The 18,836-nt window shown below is 41.0% G+C and overlaps 2 protein-coding genes across 8 annotated transcripts in view; both read left to right on the top strand.

The window, feature by feature from the left end:
* Positions 1-7,319, top strand: part of LOC121694272 — an 84,728-nt gene extending 77,409 nt beyond the window's left edge. For 3 of the 7 annotated variants that reach the window (XM_042074369.1, XM_042074393.1, XM_042074383.1), the window contains 4 exons: positions 5,447-5,836; positions 6,046-6,138; positions 6,737-6,772; positions 6,884-7,319. In XM_042074369.1, coding sequence (XP_041930303.1) covers positions 5,447-5,836; positions 6,046-6,138; positions 6,737-6,772; positions 6,884-7,092 — 728 coding nt within the window. In that variant the 3' untranslated portion in view covers positions 7,093-7,319. Of the gene's footprint in view, positions 1-1,238; positions 1,550-5,446; positions 5,837-6,045; positions 6,139-6,736; positions 6,773-6,883 lie in introns of those variants that run through there. The other 4 variants (XM_042074375.1, XM_042074402.1, XM_042074354.1 and 1 more) reach the window with 3 other exon arrangements.
* Positions 2,182-18,624, top strand: LOC121694390 (E3 ubiquitin-protein ligase TRIM35-like). The gene is made up of 7 exons (XM_042074544.1): positions 2,182-2,189; positions 2,775-2,780; positions 7,555-7,557; positions 16,603-16,826; positions 16,927-16,949; positions 17,035-17,144; positions 17,407-18,624. The coding sequence occupies exons 4-7, from the start codon at positions 16,719-16,721 to the stop codon at positions 17,646-17,648; spliced, it is 483 nt and encodes a 160-aa protein (XP_041930478.1). The 5' UTR covers positions 2,182-2,189; positions 2,775-2,780; positions 7,555-7,557; positions 16,603-16,718; the 3' UTR covers positions 17,649-18,624.
* Positions 18,625-18,836: the final 212 nt, after the last annotated feature.

Consider the following 18,836-nt stretch of genomic DNA (forward strand, 5'->3'; position numbering starts at 1 on the left):
GTCTTGGTGTCACGGGTACGCTGGCGACTACGCCGCTCCGTCCGCTATTGTCTTTGTTAGTCTATGTGTCAATGACAATGTCTTATATGTGGAGCGCTTTGGGTTGCACTCTGTGCATGTTAAATGCACTATACAAATAAATCTGACTTGACTTGACTTGTTTGGCTGTATGTTTTGGATCATTATGTGGTTTAAGCTTAATGGTCCATTGCTGCCTATTGTGGCAGGTCTCTCGGCACACTGCCTGATCTTTTCCTCCAGAATCTTAATGTAAGAGAAAGAAATATTATATATATATATACTTTGGTATATATTACCACATATATATATATATATATATAAGAGTATATATACTTATATGTAGCCCCTTGTTTTAGTGTTACCATTTACTCTGAGAAAGTCACCAGGTGCACTCTGCTGGGATCTCTGTCAGCAATATTTCTTTGTTTTGCGGCATGATGTTTGTTTATTCTCCATGGTGATAAGGGACATTATTTGTGTTATTCTCATTTGTCTGAGGCAGCCGTTTGTGGGACTTGTTTCCTGAATTCCACACATAGTTATCCTGGAAATCACAAGGAGGCGGGGAAGGAGTACACTTTCATCAGGCACGTGGGATTGTGTGTGACCATGTGTGATGTAAGAGACAACAACAGAAGGTGTCAGACACACTGACATACTGATCGCAACAACACACGCTGCACTTGAATCAAACATTCTTTAGAACACAGCTGATCAACCGTCTGCTTTCACTTTTGAATGAAGTTCCAGTCCTTGCGGAGTGATATGAAAGACATGAATTAGAAGCACAAAACCCATTTTCCTTGACAGCGGTCTGTTATACTTAGCAACGGTCTGTTATCGAGAAATAGCAGACCACCGAACGTTGGGGAGGCCCATTCAAGTGAATGGAGCATTCTGCAGCACTCTGAAGATTATAAATTAAAATATTAGCTGATTCCATCTGGTGATACCGTTCACTGAATGAGTAATAATAGGCGTAGTTGATAGACCTAGTAGTATTTATCAGCAGTGTTTGGTTATTTACAGAGTTATGTGTTTGTCTGAGTGAGCGCTTTGAGATATGAGTCTCTTCCTGTATTGTTCAGACAAATGTTCATACGGTCAGGGTGAAACAGGATGCGCTTTGAGGGAGGCGGTGCATGTGTGTGTGTGTGTGTGTGAGGCCATGGACACCGACACCAGAAGTCAACTTTCATTCAAGCTTACTTATTCAGTCGCTCCCAACAGGCTCTCTTCAATCTGCTGAAACTCTTTTTCTGTTTGCAGTGACTGCTGAGACTGAGAAGGTTCCTAATAATCTTAAACACAGTTTAGTGTGTTGCAGGCATTACATTTACAACTAGTTTAAAAGAGTGCTAATAGACCGCTACAAGACTACAGGCTTTATCAGTGGGAAAACAATTTATTAGAGGCACACCTCTGAAAGATAAGGAGTAATTGCTGCTTATGGTTTACTGAGCATGTTGGATGTCTAATATGGCTTTAGCCAACAAGATGATCTGGATTCTTCAGTTACTGCTTTGTGGTGAGTTTCACAGAATGTGTATTCTATTTCTCTGTCTCATTCTATAACTGACTTTCTATCAGTACATCTGTTAAAATGTCCCTCTTACAAAAAACAATCATTTTGAATTATACAGTAAATCTGGATCATCTGTGCTTTTATGAGGTTACTGAGTTATTTGGTGAGTCAGAGAATGTGTAGCCTATTCTGTGTTCTACTATTCTGTCTCTTTCTTCAACTCACTTTCCATCATTGCATCTAGTAAATTGTTTTATCCTTCTGAATTCCCCAGTAGAATCCTATAGTTACATTCGTTTTGCACTAAAAGCCAACTGGGTAAATGATATCAATGTGCTTAATCCTAAATTGGACATCACAGATCTACACATAACCATAGCAATGTGTTGTAATTATGATATATGAAAAGTATTAGTAATTCAGAGAGAGAGAGAGAGAGACTCATATCTCTCATGAGTCAATGTTTGTGTCTGTGAGCGTTTCTCATTACTCTGTACGGCTTTACTTGTCTGTCTCCTTTTGTCTTTTAACACTTGTCTCACCTCTCTCTCACTCATTTATATTCTTTATTAGATGGCACATTACAAGTCAAGTGTATGGTGTGCTGGGTGTAGTGTTTCGCCACACTAAGCACAACACATCAGTCCTAACTTCTGTGCACCACTGTACACCAGTGATGTAGTTAAGACTTAAACACTCACACATGTGCACACACACACACACGCACACACTCACACACACACAGACACACACATACATTTAGACATACACACACGCACACACATGCGCACAGACACACACACACACACACCACACACACGCACACACACACAGACACACACATACATTTAGGCATACACACACACTCACGCACACACATGCACACACACACACTCACACACACACACATTTAGACACACACACACACACATACACAGCCAAAACACAGGGAAGCACATCATATATTTGAGTACATTTAGAACACACACAGCTGCAGATCTTCCTGCACGATCTACAAACATAATTTCTCCTCAATTCCAGTAAGTCACCAAAATACCGTAGCATCACATATTAACTGGAAAATACATTCATTTAACACCCTATGAAAAGTCCAGAGATCTTAGTAAGCAGTAAACAGTTACCTGCTCTCATTTCCTGTATCTGTTATTTCTCTGCAGTAACAGTGAGAGAAAGAGAATTTCTCAGTGAGAGAGTGAGAAAGGGCGAGAGACTCGTATCTCTCATGAGTCAACATAAATGCCTCAGTGAAGAGTGTAAACCATAAAAACAACCACACACACATACTGTACATGCACACACACACACACACACACACACATACACACACTCACACACACAATACATAGGCTACTGTCAAGATTGTAGACTGGTGACCTTAAATGATTGATGACAGACTCACTTCCTTAGAACCTTTTTGAAGAAGTACTGCCTTGCCTCTGTTTCTGTCTCTTCCTCTCTGGGTAAATCACTGCTATAGCAACTGCATGGCAGCTTTCACTGTTTTTCTTTTGTGTGAGTTTGCAAATTAATTATTTATGGCTAGTAAACTTAACCACAGCGGAGTTTGCTGATATCTTTAATCCTAGTGACTGACCTGACTTTTATACTGGTAAAGGGAATCGGTCATAAACCCTCATCGACACACATATCAGTCTCTGTGTTGCTCTGCGTCATTATATTTGATGTGGTGTTCTATTTTTGAGTGTGGGTGTGTTCTCCGTGTGTGTTTACCACGTGGTCTCAGGGGTTAGTAACCTTTCACAGTGCATTCACAGTGCTTCCTTTGCGGGTCAGACATTATGTCATGTGGGAGAAGTCTGAGTGGATGCCTTTGAAGGAATTCCCTGTAGTGAGACAGGACGTGCACACTCGTGTCTGAATGTAAGGGTATTTCGATTGTAGGCTCCTGGTTTAAAATGTCTGTGTGATAAAGTTCTTGTTTAAATAAATTGAATGACTTCCTTCATGCAGGGCGTTCCTTTGACTATAGGATAGTGCAGCGCACATCTGTGTGAGATAGAGGTCATATCAGACCGTCAGGCTGTATGGGTGCTACTGTCTAGCCTACGTTTTGCAATAACTCAGTATCACTCTATTATGTGTCTCTCTCTCACACACGTGCAAGCTAGTCTACACACACACTTATGCACACACACACACACACAGACACACACACACATATGCATGTGCCTGCACACACAAACACACACAGATATGCATGTGCCTGCACACATAAACCGAGGCAGAGCAGTGAAAATACTCACATGTCTCCATTTAGCATGATATTAAGTTACAAACTCTTAATACTTAAAGCACACAGTATGTAGCACCCACAAAGAGCTGGGTATTACACTACTTCATCTCTCTGTCAGCAATATCTCTTCGTTTTGGGATGTGATGTTTATTCTCCATGGTGATAAGGGACATTATTTGTGTTATTCTCATTTGTCTGAGGCAGCTGTTTGTGGGACTTCCCAGGATTGTTTCCTGAATTCCACACATAGTTATCCTGTTAATCACCTCAAGGAGGTGGGGAAGGAGTATACTTTCATCAGGCACATGGGACTGTATGTGACCACGTGTGACCATGTATGAAATAAGAGACAACAACAGAAGGTGTCAGACACACTGACATACTGAGGCATGTACTTATAGTACACACAGTGACTGAGCAGGTTGGTCAATAGAAATCTCATTGAAAGTCCTACTGAGACTTGTAGATAGATTGTTTATTGACGAGAGCAAAACTGTGCAAGCGGCAAAGATAAACACATTTTTAGTTTTAAGATTGAAGACTTCTCCATCTTCTTTCTGAATTATCTTTCTCTTTCTCACACATTTACATTTAGTCATTTAGCAGACATTTTTATCCAAAGTGACTATACATGTCAACTATATTACAAGGGCTATTCTCCCCAGAGCAACTCAGGGTTAAGTGCCTTAATCAAGGATACAACGGTTTGAACCCACAACTTTTCAGGCTACTGCATGCTAGCCCAGACTGCCAAGACTGAGAAGGCTCCTGTAGTTACTACAACTAGTTTAAAAGAGTGCTAATAGACTGCTAAGACTACAGGCTCTGTCAGTGGGAAACCGATTTGTTAGAGGCACACCTGTGAAAGATAAGGAGTAATTGCTGCTTATGGTTTACTGAGCATGTTGGATGTATAATATGGCTTTAGCCAACAAGATGATCTGGATTCTTCAGTTAGTTAGATTCTTTAGTGTGTGTGTGTGTGTGTGTGCGCGCACCTAGGGGCAGTCATGGCCTACTGGTTAGCGCTTCGGACTTGTAACTGGAGGGTTGCCGGTTCGATCCCCGACCAGTAGGAACGGCTGACGTGCCCTTGATCAAGGCACCTAACCCCTCACTGCTCTCCGAGCGCCGCTGTAGCAGGCAGCTCACTGCGTCGGGATTAGTGTGTGCTTCACCTCACTGTGTGCTGAGTGTGTTTCACTAATTCACGGATTGGGATAAATGCAGAGACCAAATTTCCCTCACGGGATCAAAAGAGTATATATACTATACATACTGTGTGGTCTCTCTCTCTCCATCTCTGTGTGTGTGTGTCATAAGAAACAACAGTGATGTAATCCGTGTTCATTACAAGATAAGATATACTTTATTGCCACAACAGCGTTGGTGCTAATTGTTACAGAGAGAGGACGAAAGAAAGGAACAGAGAGAGGGAGAAAGAAAGGAAGGACGAAATAAAGAAATAAAAACTAAAAAGAAAGAAAAAGAAAAAAAATAGATAAATACATACGTTGCTCAGATCACCATAGCAATATCTAAATCACAAGTACGCAACCCTAGAACACAAGTTATTTTTTCATTTTCTATAGGTCTGACCTTTGATTCTGTGTTCTCATCCACAGCAGTCCCTCTCAGTATGGCCTCCCAGATCAATGCCACTGTGGGCCAGTCAGTGCTGCTGCCCTGCTTCATCCCCCCTCCACCCCCACATCTGGGGGTCACCCGGGTCTACTGGCAAACAGTTGAGGACAGTAGGGACAGTGAGGACAACACTTTGGTGGTCCACTTCATCAACATGGGTGTGGAGGAGCTTCAAGACCAGGCTCTTCAGTATCAGAACCGGACCGCTATGGACCTCAGTCAGGTGGCTGCCGGAAACCTGAGCCTGGAGCTGAGGTACGTGACCGAGGCGGACAACCAGACAACCATCTGCTGCCTTCACTCCATAACAAAGCTGAGTCCGAATGAAGTCAGCCGCATCACCCTGATGGTGCTGCCGAAGCCTGATGCTGGTGAGATGTGGCAGTGTTGTTGTTTTAATTAGCTGTGGATCATCTGTCTGTTTGTTCATTCATTCATTCTTTCATTCATACATATATTATTCCACTCTTAGATCATTCATTCTTTCATAGATTTCTTTCTCTCTTTCTTCTCAAGTAATTGTTTTAACTAGGCTAATCTTAATGCTTTCTCCCTCATTATGTCTGACACAAATCTACAGCTCCAGACCCTCAGTCCTTCCCAGGCTGGGCTACAGGGTTGCTGATAGGGGCTCTTCTCCTGGTTCTTGCCTGTGGAGTAATCTTCTACAAAGGTCAGGTTTTATCTTTCTTCTTTTCTAGAGACATGTTACTGTTAATGAGTACTGTCACTTTCAAACCCAACTTACTAATGTTTTACTAATGTTTCCCAAATGTTTATGCAGTATGTCAGTATCCCATGTGTCTTATCATACATTAAGCAGCATTAATACATTAAAAACATTTGACTACATATAATTATTATCTGTTAGTTATTTACATTAACTGTATATTGTATATATAAGTATATATACTCCCGTGAGGGAAATTTGGTCTTTATCCCAATCCGTCTTTATCCCAATCCGTGAATTAGTGAAACACACTCAGCACACAGTGAACACACAGTGAGGTGAAGCACACACTAATCCCAACGCAGTGAGCTGCCTGCAAAAACAGCGGCGCTCGGGGAGCAGTGAGGGGTTAGGTGCCTTGCTCAAGGACACTTTAGCCGTGCCTACTGGTCGGGGTTTGAACTGGCAACCCTCCGGTTACAAGTCTGAAGCGCTAACCAGCAGGCCACGCCTGCCCCAAGTAGGCCACGGCTGCCCCAACTGGCATGTTTTACAAAACGTGATATCAAAAATAATAGTTGTGTTTCCCTTCTTTACCTAGTTCATCAAAGACGGACTGGACAACGGGACAGTACAGGTAAGATTTCTACAGCCTTTTGAATTCCATCATTTCACCATTGCTCTGTTTAATTCCCTCACAATGAACATCAGTCAGCACAGTAATCCACACATCATCATCTTCCTACAGATGCTGGAGCCAATCAAGATGAAGAGGCAGGGGAACTTCAGAATTTGACAGCGAACTGCACTGCTAACAGCATGACGAACGGCACGGCTAAAGGCACAGTGAACGGCACAGCTAACGACACAGCTAACGGCACAGCTAACGACACAGCTAACGGAAAACAGGACAAGGAACTGCAGAGTAACTCTCCACTGAGGAACAGCCACAGCTGAGGAGGAGTCGGTCCATGGGTGGTGTGCCCGGACACAGCTATGTGATTTGTACACCAATGACTGTAAAGTGTACAGACAGCATGGCACCATCCCCAACGCACTGAGATTTGTAAATAGGTATAAATTAAGACATACTGTTATACAAACCATATACAAACACTCATGTATACGGTGCATTTTACAAAAAAACAACATGACAACCCTAAGGTGTGAATAAAACTATTGTCAGAGAACACTTTCTCTAACTGAATGTCATGGAGTGTATGTGTGTGTGTGTGTGTGGGGGGGGCACAATTTAGTAAAGGGTTGTTATGAAAGCAACTAAGGAGAAAATACAGCCATTTCTTTGAAAAAAGCCCTTTCCTGCTGCTATCAGCTCTCTGCTCAAAATGCCCCTTGTATCCTGAAATGAATGCATCATTTGCTGTATCATGTATTGTTTGTCAAGTGTAAACAGTAGAGAGAGTGTGTGAGAGCGGAGAGAGAACCCCAGAAGAGAATGAACCCCACCGCACACAAGCGCCATCAATTAGCATACCAACACTTTCTGTCACCTACTCACGCACACCTTGCGCACCGAAACTCTCAACTGACAAGCATTCGACAGAGAATCAAACGACCAAAATAGCACTGAATTGTAATCTACATGGCACGCCAAAAGGCTTCGGAAGTAGAGTGTGGGGTTGAATTGAGTTCAATGGAATTGAAGTGATGGAACATCTAAAGAGGAGTGCTCCACACTCTTGTCGGTCCGTGGGGTGGGGTCAGAAAAAGGAGGTCACAGCCATGTGTTGGACGTGTTAGACCGTAAAGTCAGACCAGCGTCAGGGGCCTTGTGAAGCAGACTGCATGGTTCCTCTCAACCTTTCACATCTCTCTTTTGCAAATATGAATACAAATCAGCAAGTAGCAAGAAATAATAATAATAATGATAAAAATAATAATAATAATAATAATAATAATGCAACTAAAAGCTAATAACCTAAAGGCTATGGGAAAACTTTGTAAACACCAAAAACACAGTTGCCCCAATCCTGCCATCTGATATTCTTCTGCAATATAGTTGGCACCATTAAGCTGTGAAAGCTTTTCATACATGTCCGAGGTGGTTCCTGTCTGGACCACAGAACTACACAGCGCATAGCCTGGGCAGCTAATGGGAATGGCAGGTAAATCTGGCTTTCACATGACATCAACACTATGAACATTAATTATGAACATGCTTAAATGTACTGCCTATGAAAGCATACCTCAATAGGTGGTAATTCCTGTTTATTGTTATTTTTGTATTATTATTAAATATGTCCACCTTGTGTGCACAGGAATATAGAAGTTGGACAGTTTCATAGTTTCTGTTCTCTGCTGTTTCTCAAGAATTCCACCCCAACTTCTGCATTGATATGTGCAAATGCAGAGTATTAACTCTTATTAAATAAACAAATAAAAAGTATTAAATACACTATACAATACGATACAATATTATACTATACTATACGATACTATACTACACTATACTATACTTTCTCCACACCATACTATACTATTATAACACTATACTAGTTATGACTGGTATATTAGTGTCTTGCTACTTGCTGGCTGCTAATTATTAGGCTCTCCCTGCCTGCCTCAGTGAGCTCAGCGAGGGGAGAGACATCAGATGTGAGATGGGGGGGGGGGGGTGTCTAGAGGAGCATATCTGACTGGTTCATTTCCCAGGTGTGAGATGTGAATTCTTGCTGGGAAGTGCCAACCCCTGAGCTGGTGACTAGATGACTGGAACCGTGTGTGGTTGGGCTGAAACTAAAGACTCGTGACATGAGTGCACCATGGGTTTTCATTATGATTATTTCTGATTACATCTAGGGTTTTCATTATGATTATTTCTGATTAAATTTGACTCCATTCCTGGCAGGAGACAGTCATGAGGATGCAGTGCCAGATAATATACTGTCATATGACTATGCAATATGTACTCTAATATGGCTGGCTATTTCCAATCAAGTGACAGTAAGTAGAGATGCACCGATTGCAATTTTCTGGGCCAATACCGATTTTAGCCGATTCCGATTTCATTTCTTCTAACCATTTTACAGCACACACACAAAGTTATTTTCTACCTTTTCTTTGATAGAACATGTTAATATAGACGTGTAATCAACTTATCAATGATGAAATGGCTGTTAAAAAAAATGGAACCGGTGAGCAGACAGATTCTTTTTCAAGTCTAACTTCAGATGCAGTATCAAATTATGGATTAAGTTAAGTTATGGAACACCCATTTTATGCTTCTCACATCCAATATCCAACTAAAGATTTAAGAACAATTTTCATGATACATTTGAACATACTACCATGTAACATATTTTCATATGCATTGATGAATTTATGGGAGGGCGAGGGAAAAGTGGTAGCAGCCTAGGCTATCACGCAAACACAGGGGAGAAGTGCTAATAGCGATTAGGTGCTCCACGAAACGTCTGTTTTGCGGTGAAAAAATTAAATCCAAATTCCGGTTAAATGCATCAATTAGGCTATAGAAACTTTCAGAGGTGGCTGATTCAGTATTCAGAGCATCAGTTTTCTTCATTGTAGGCTACTATGTCAAAAGCAACTTTAACGTTTGTTTGCCTTTCTAATAGGCTACCGTTTGTTCACTTTCACGACATCCACTTTTCAATCTGCTAGACTAGGGTATTTTAAGGCATAGCCCTAGTCTACGTGCAGTAAATAGTTAGAGTATTTTTTTTTAAGTGGAGTAGAACTACAGGTACTAGGGCTACTGTATGTCGCTGCTTGTTGACATCTTATTATGTAGCCTAGCCTATGATCGCTAAACTTTGATTATTTTTAATGTCGCAATCTTTTATGTCGTTCAGCAGGCTTGCGGTGATGAGCGATGTTTACGTAGCCTAATGAAGTGACAGCTTAGTAAATTCAACGCAGTAGGCCAATGCTAAAGCACAGCGTTTGCTGCATAGAAAAACTCAGTAGCCTATTAGCGCTTTCGATTCCGGTCACCAGCCGATCTATCGGTGCATCTCTAACAGTAAGCTTCTAATACTGGAAATTGCAGTGACGACTCTCACAATGTTTGATTCTATGTCATCATGTTACCCATGTGACTTAGTGGGCTGATAGCGTGTGTTCCCAGAAGTGATGGGGAAGTTCAGAGGCTGCAGCGCAGGGAATCTGACTGTGTGGAATTCTTAGCAGAAAGGGTTACTGGAAGCCTGTGTGGTTCTTAGAGTTTTTTGTTTTCCGATTGCCTAAACATTCAAATCAAAAATAGACAGTTAGTGAAAGTTAGCGAAAACAACACATCAGCCCAGATTTGTTATAAGCACATTGTCACACTTTTTGCCAAACACTACACGCATGGATTTACAAAACATTGAAGACATTTCTCTACTCTAGACACAGAAATGTCATATAAAATATCCTCTTTGCAATTTCAAGGCATTACCTTCCAAAGTACACACCTTGATCAAATCGTAGGTGCATAACTGAAAACTTAACAATCAGTCCTAAACACTGTTCAACAGGTCTTATGGTGTTTGAGTGAAATGTTTAAAAATTGTGTGATATGCAAAAAGTTTGTGTGTAGTAGCCTAAGTTGTTGACTGTCTACAGTGTAGTGTACTTTACAATGTGGAGAGAAAAAAGTCCTCAATGTACAGGTCTGGTCTTATGTTTGGTCATGTTCTTGTACTCTAAATTATCCTCTAATCCTACTTGAACAAACACGGTGTGTGTGTGTATTTTTCAACTGCAGATCGCATTGACCTTTGAAAATTGTAATAGTTCCTGAACTAATAGTTTTGTTTGCACGCTTTTTTAAAATAAGGTTAACTAACGGAGTTAAGTAAGGTTAACTAACGAACTTCACAGTGTAGCAAAACTGTAGCAATTCAAGAATAGTTTACTTGATTTAAATTATTTAAAATTCACCTCACCATTAAATTACACTCCTTTTAGGAAAGTAGTCTCAAAAGACAAAATCAACAAAAGACAAACACTTAGTTATCACTGATTCTTGAAACTTTGGCAAAAACATGTCCCACTAAGAAAAGTGCTCATTCTGTTGGAAATGAATAACATTTTCATGAATAAAAAGAATCAAGGTTATAATCCGGGGGTTGTTTGCACATATGCAAGGTTCTTTTATAGGTTTATTTGTATTTTTTATTAATTTAATGATTATATGCTGGTCCATTGCCTACAAAATCAGTTGTCCTCGGATAGGAGATAATAATTTCAATTTGATTAAAAAAGCAAAAAGTAATAATTGAATTGAATAATATCTTTACCACATGAAAGAGTACATTGTAATATGTATTAAAAACTACAAACAGTGTGTTTTGAACAATATTTACTATTATTTTGTGGTTGCTCAAAATGTGTCCCAAATATTCGTCACCACACTGTAAAAAAAAAACTATCTGCGTTTACTTAAAAAAACAAGTCAACACATTTCACTAGCTTTTTTGAGTAATTTCAACTTGACAGTGAAGAACTCAAATAATCAAGTTAAATCAACAAATGCTCCCAACTTGAAATATCTAGTAATGCAAACTTAGTATTGTGAGTAAGGTGGACTTACAGTAGGTTAGCAACTCAAAAAGTCAAGTTGAATCAAGTGCTTTTAACTTGAAATATCTAGTAATGCCAACTTAGTATTGTAAGTAAGGTGGACTTACATTAGGTTGGCAACACAAAAATTCAAGTTGAATCAAAAGTTCCTCCAACTTAAAAAAACAAGTCAACACATTTCACTAGCTTTTTTGAGTAAATTTTACTTGACAGTAAATAACTTAGATAATCAAGTTGAATCAACAAATGCTCCCAACTTGAAAATATATATAAATTCCAACTAATACATTGACTCTAACAAGAAAAAACAAGTCTAAACTAGATGTACCGCATAGCGGTACAAAATATGACCGCCGCTCAGTCCTGTACATCCGTTCCGCGAAAATAAATCCCACTTCAATTTGTCTCCATATTTTACTCCATCCCCCACTCTTGAAACTTTTGTGTATGCTTGTTTGGCATGCCTGAGTGTGTGTGTGCGGCTGCACAGAAAGTACCCTACTGGTGCTGAAAAGGTGAATAGATTGTAGAATAGCCAAAGAAGATGTAGAATTGTTATAAAACCTTTAAAATCTCTAAACAATCACAAGTAGGGCAGTTCATCACAGTTCATCCATTGCAACTGGATTGATGAAAGGTCACTTACACCTGTAGGCTACATTGTATTTGGGAAAAGCAAAAGGTATCAGCATAATGTTATTTATTTATTTATTTATTATGTATTTTTAAACAAAAACATCTCTGTCAGTTCCATGCCGTTTTCAACAGCTATCAAAAACAAAGGTTATTTTTGGATGGATGGATTTTAGTCATCTTTAGTTCATGTAATACTTTATTGTCAATGCACAAATTAAGTAACAGTAGTCTGAAACGTTATTGTTAATGCACAAATTAAGTAACAGTAGCCTAGTCTGAAACGAAATGCTGTTTTACATCTAACCAGTGGTGCAAATAACTGACATGTCCAAATGGGCCTTGATGAAATGCGTCGCTAGACTGTTCATACACATTTTAACGGGCCAAAGTTGAAGAGCTTTTGTCCGTTATTGTTAGTGCAAATATAGGCTGATTCATGTTCCCTTGCATTGTTTAACTGAGGTCCATGGCTAGTCTGGCTTTCATCAGACCAAGCTCAATCTTTTAAGAAATCAAAAAATAAATAGCGGGCAGATCAGGCTGGGTTCACCCAGCCTAGTCCATAGGCACCCGATATTGTTTAATTTTCCGATTGAGATATACACGCTCTGGCTATTCTAAATGCAAAAATGCATCAGGGAGTTATGACAAAACGGTAACTAACAAACTAGATCCTAATAGAAAGCTTCCCTAAGCTACAGGTAGGATTATAAGGTAGGCCTATTTACAACATAAATTGTCAATAGGCTATGCTGGCGACACAAATAAAATCTCCTTTGGAAACCAATGGCTTACGCCTTACAGTATCAAGCGGACTTAAACTGTCATATCGTGGCGAAAAGTTGTAATAACATTCACGCAGCTCCATGAGTCAAGGAAAGCGCGAATGAAGTAGCCACTTCTAAATGGGACCCACTACACAGTAGCTTAAGGTGTTTTGCTAAAGCAGCCATAATGAAATGAAGGTGTCATTGTTTGGATACTTCACACACACGTGCTTTTTAATTTCACAGACGACAACTGCCAAGCTGTAATCAAAGCACATCGATTCCCCTCTCACACCCTGCACGCACTTAAAACAAAATAAACAGGCGTCTCAGTCTCACGCATGTATAGGCAAAACTGTATCAGACCGGTGTAACGTTGGTAAATCTTCCATTGCACAGAATGATTTTTGTAGCACGTGCAATAAATGACAGTCGAAAGATACAAACAGTGCTGCTATACATTTGCTTGGTATAACCGCATGTATAGTTTTCTACAAATGCAATAAATCAAATGCCTCCATCACTCAACCAACGCTAACGGTAACATTACCTAGGTCCTTATTGATATTACAAGATTAACGTACCTGCAGTAAAAACCAAGCATGTCCGATAAACATCCTCAGATTTATTTCGGCTTCAAGAAGAAATGGGAATTACACTTCATGTGAACATCGTCCTATCCTTATTAGATGTTCGCTGCGGTAAATTACAGTCCTTGTATGAAGAGTCCATTGTTTTTTCCAACCCACTTTTAACTTCCAACAAAATTACGTCTCACTGCAACGATGCGCCATCTAGTGGACAAACGACTACTTCTCGCCAATACTGAAAATGCAGCCATGATGATGATGATGAATATTTATTTTGGCTTTCTTTTAATCCTACTGATTTTCATTTTTTACCGGGGGGGGGGCAAATCACAAATGAGTGATTATGAGCCAGGTTGATGTGGGCCCTTGAGACCAACATACCATAAAAGATTCACAGAGAACTGTGTCTGCCCTACCCTCCTTTCGGGGGGTCCAGTCCAGCGGGGGGGCTGCAGATGAAAACGAAAAATGACGGTTCCATGCTATCCATGTGGGGGTACATGCCCACCAAGTTTTGTGTACCCCGGTCTTTCAGTGTCCCGGGAATCCTTGTTGGTGTACATCACTAAATGTACACATAAATTATTTTATTGTAAGGCCCCCCATGAACGAAAGTACACAAAACTTGGCATGCATTCAGAGGGTGTCATAATGATCCTACACTTTTAATTTCGTGCAGTTTTGACCTTGTCAGCCAGAGATATTGAGATGAAAACACCTAATTTTTTGCTTTTTAATTTTTAACTAGGTGGCGCTATACATGAAATAGGTGGTAATGGGATGGGTTGACATGCCCCCTTAAGACCAACATACATAAAAAAGGTGGACCTCCTAGGCCCTACAGTTCTCGAGATATTCACAGAAAACTGTCTCCGGCCACCTACAGGCCAGTTGGTGTATAGTAACATAAATTAATTTATTGTGTGGCCCCCCATGAACGGAATTCCACGAAACTTGGCGTGCATACAGAGGGTGTCATAATGATCCTACACTTCCAATTTCGTGCAGTTTTGACTATGTTAGGTCACAGATACCTTCAATTACAACACCTCATTTTTACTTTTTTGTGTTTAACTAGGTGGCGCTATACATGAAATGAGTGGTTATGGAATGGGTTGACATGGCCCCTTGAGATCAACATACAAAAAAAAAATGGTCCTCCTAAACCCTACGGTTTTCGAGATATTCACAGAAAACTGTGTCTGCCCTACCCTCCTTTTGGGGGGTCCAGTCCAGAGGGGGGGCTACAGATCAAAACGAAAAACGATGGTTCCATGCTATCCATGTGGGGTTACATGCCCACCAAGTTTCGTGTACCCCGGTCTTTCAGTGTCCCGGGACTCATTGACGGAAATTTGGGCATGCGAAAAAGAATAAAAAAAAACAAAAAACAAAAAAAATCTGACTAAACCTATATGACCGCCGCTTCGCTGCGCGGCGGTCATAATAACAACTCAAAAATCCAAATAGATCAAACAATGTTTTTATTTTTAGCCAGTTTGAACACCCCTGACCTACAGTACCCTCCAGAATTATTAGCACCTCTGCTAACGCTGACTAAAAAGAGGAATATTAAATCATCTTTTAGAAATTGATCTTAATGCCTTAAGTTAAAAAATGAACTGGCTTATATTGGTTTTGTCACATCATTTGAAACAAGTGAAATCAATTTTGAGTGGTTGTGTTTAATCAGTGACATTTGTATGTCTTTTTCTATTTCATTTTTGCCTCTTGTGTTTACCAGTATGGATGCATGTGCATTAGAGTGCAGAATGTGTTTTAAGAATGAGAATGTGTTCAAAGTTTTGCTAAAAATTGTAAGAGAGATCTGCAAATTGTGTTTTACCATGTGAAATGGTTTAAGGTATTGACAACAGACTGAACAATTCTAAGCTTAATGAGTTCAAGCAACTGAGAACTTTCTTCAGATGATGGGTTTTAGTGTTTTGCAACTGAGAAAAACTGTAAATTGTCAAGACACAAGACTCCACAAAAATCACAACTTCAGTCCCATCAATGTAGCAGCACTCGAACTTAAGGTAAGATGCAGGGGCGCCGATGGGGGTGGGGTGGGAGGGTTACATTGATAATAAGGGCCCAGCACTGACAGGGGCCCCCCAGAGAGCCCCCTCAATAATACTATATATTATCGGTGGGGCCCAGAATTATTGTCTGCAAATTTTTCTCTAAAGCTGTTAGCACACTTGATGGTAGCTGTATTGATTCAGGATGTGAAACTGTGCACCTTCATATCAAAATATATTGGCATAGGGATGCATTGGGTCTTCCTCACTTCAGGACACTGTTCAAATAGAGCGGAACGCCCGATATCCCTTATCAAACGTGGGGGTACAGGGGCCTTGTTTCTTGTCAACTTGACACCACACACGTGCGCGCACAGCACACACACATACAGAACTGTTGGCAGAAAAGTCCTTCACTGTTTACAAGTTCATTTATACTCTAGGAAGAGCTGAAGATCAAACTGCAGCCCTTACAGAAGAAGTTGGACACCTTAAAGCTGAAAGATCCTATGATGGAACTGCCCAACATATGAGAGTAAGAGTCATGATTTCTTTCTTTCAAAACAGCCCAAGATATGATATATAGAGCTTAATATGTTCTAAGATACCTAGATATAGAGCTTAATATGTTCTAAGATACCTAGATATAGAGCTTAATATGTTCTAAGATATGACACCTAGATATAGAGTTTAATATGTTCTAAGATACCTAGATATAGAGTTTAATATGTTCTAAGATATGATACCTAGATATAGAGCTTAATATGTTCTAAGATACCTAGATATAGAGCTTAATATGTTCTAAGATACCTAGATATAGAGCTTAATATGTTCTATGAGATGTAGAGCTTAATATGTTCTAAGATACCATTGTGTGTTGATGTGTGATTTTACAGGTCCAAGCCCAGCACACAGAGTGGCAGATCAAGGATGAGTTTGAGAAGCTTCACCAGTTTCTACGAGATGAAGAGGCAGCCAGGATAGCTGCCCTGAGGGAGGAAGCGAGGAGGAAGAGTCAGATGATGAAGGTGAAGATTGACAAGACGAGCAGAGAGATCTCGTCTCTCTCAGACACAATCAGAGCCATAGACGATGAGATGAGAGCTGATGACATCACATTCCTGCAGGTAGGACTCAGACTAGAAGTTGGGTTGTGAATCTCTAACATCAATATCTGAGAATGGAGTCTAAGAAGGTGAAACCAAGCTCGGTCTTTTCTTTTTCCAGACCTACAAGAGCACAGTGGAAAGGTGAGTGTTCTGCCTCCTGCATCTCTCTTCTCTCTGGTTCTGAACCCAAACCCACAGCAGCACTGACTCCTGAATGTTATTCCAGAGCCCAGTGCACACTGCAGTATCCAAAGAGAGTTTCAGGAGCTCTGATCAATGTGGCAAAGCACCTGGGCAACCTGAAGTTCAGAGTCTGGGAGAAGTATACGGTCTTATGTGTGTGTATATCTGTTTGTGCGCACACACACACACACACACACACACACACACACTCACACTCACACTCACACTCACTCTCACACAAACACACACAAGAGCCATGCATTTATATGAAGCATCCAGGATTTGAGTGTGTTTCAGTTCCATATTAAAGATTAATGATAATCACCACCACTCATCATCACTAGCACCACAATCATCAGTCATCCATTATCCTCATCATATCCACCCCAACCATACTGCCACGTTCTCTCTGCAGCTCCTGTGACTCTGGACCCCAACACTGCACACGCTCTCCTAACTCTGTCTGAGGACCTGGCCAGTGTGAGCGTCCGTGAGCAGAGACAGCAGCTCCCTGAGAACCCAGAGAGATTCGATAGCTGCCTCTGTGTCCTGGGCTCTGAGGGCTTTAACTCGGGGACCCACCGCTGGGACGTGGAGGTCGGGCACAGTGAGGTCTGGCTGCTGGGCGTGAAGGCTGAGTCTGGCTGCTGGGCGTGAAGGCCGAGTCTGGCTGCTGGGCGTGAAGGCCGAGTCTGGCTGCTGGGCGTGAAGGCCGAGTCTGGCCAGAGGAGTGGAGCCAGCAGTGTGAACGGTAAAGACACAGCGGAGTGTCCATCACAGCCGGAGTGTCCATCACAGCCGGAGTGTCCATCACAGCGGAGTGTCCATCACAGCCGGAGTGTCCATGACAGCGGAGTGTCCATCACAGCCGGAGACCGTCCTCACAGTCAAGCGGAAGCCTCTGAGGGTTAGAGTGCAGCTGGACGCGGCCAGGGGACAGCTGTCATTCTCTGACCTTGATAATGACACACATCTCCACACGTTCATGGACACCTTCACTGAGAGAGTGTTTCCCTGCTTCATCACTCACCTGTCCTTCAGGATCTTACCTGTGAAGGCTGCAGAGAGCCTAGACACACCCTACAGACCTCCACCTGTCTGCTCAGGTCTAAAAAAAACGTAGCCATTCAAATGACACCCAAAAGCACCGTTTTTAACAACTGTGTCATGTGGTATATATTTATTGTATAATGCTGTTCTATCACAATTCCTTATTGTAATCATAGTCTTATCTGATTAGTGTTACTCATTTATGAGGAAGTTGGGTTGTGTCAAGGAGATGGAAGGATTCTTCTGCTTCACTCTTATCACTTATTGATTTTTAACTTGCATCTCTGTCAGAGCTGTTAATTGCTCTTCTGTCACTGTAATGAATAAATAATATATAAATATATCATTTTATGTCACATGTATTACAAAAAGTCTCTCCAAACCACTAAGGCAAATTGAATCGGAAATGAAATGACTCGGCCACCCAGAGACAACATGTTCAAGAAATCATCTCTTCCTCTGGTCAAGGACAAGGGTTTACTGGACACTTTTCAAATGAGAGTAATCCATGTCAAAATAGACTGTTTTCAGAGGGAAAATAGCATGAACGTATATTCTGGTATATTAAAGGTACTCTAAGCGATGTTAAGTGGTTTCTAATTTTTGTCACATACAGCAAACATCAGTATATATACTCTTTTGATCCCGTGAGGGAAATTTGGTCTCTACACACAGTGAGGTGAAGCACACACTAATCCCGGCGCAGTGAGCTGCCTGCATCAACAGCGGCACTCGGGGAGCAGTGAGGGGTTAGGTGCCTTGCTCAAGGGCACTTCAGCCGTGCCTACTGGTTGG

Source organism: Alosa sapidissima, chromosome 2, assembly GCF_018492685.1.
Source record: "Alosa sapidissima isolate fAloSap1 chromosome 2, fAloSap1.pri, whole genome shotgun sequence".
Classification (NCBI taxonomy): domain Eukaryota; kingdom Metazoa; phylum Chordata; class Actinopteri; order Clupeiformes; family Clupeidae; genus Alosa; species Alosa sapidissima.

Bases quoted from the DNA above. Each gene is read 5' to 3' on its own strand.
- LOC121694390 (XM_042074544.1), top strand. From the start codon at position 16,719: ATGATGAAGGTGAAGATTGACAAGACGAGCAGAGAGATCTCGTCTCTC. The intron at 16,827-16,926 runs GTAGGACTCAGA...TTCTTTTTCCAG, and splicing joins ATGACATCACATTCCTGCAG to ACCTACAAGAGCACAGTGGA. The intron at 16,950-17,034 runs GTGAGTGTTCTG...ATGTTATTCCAG, and splicing joins TACAAGAGCACAGTGGAAAG to AGCCCAGTGCACACTGCAGT.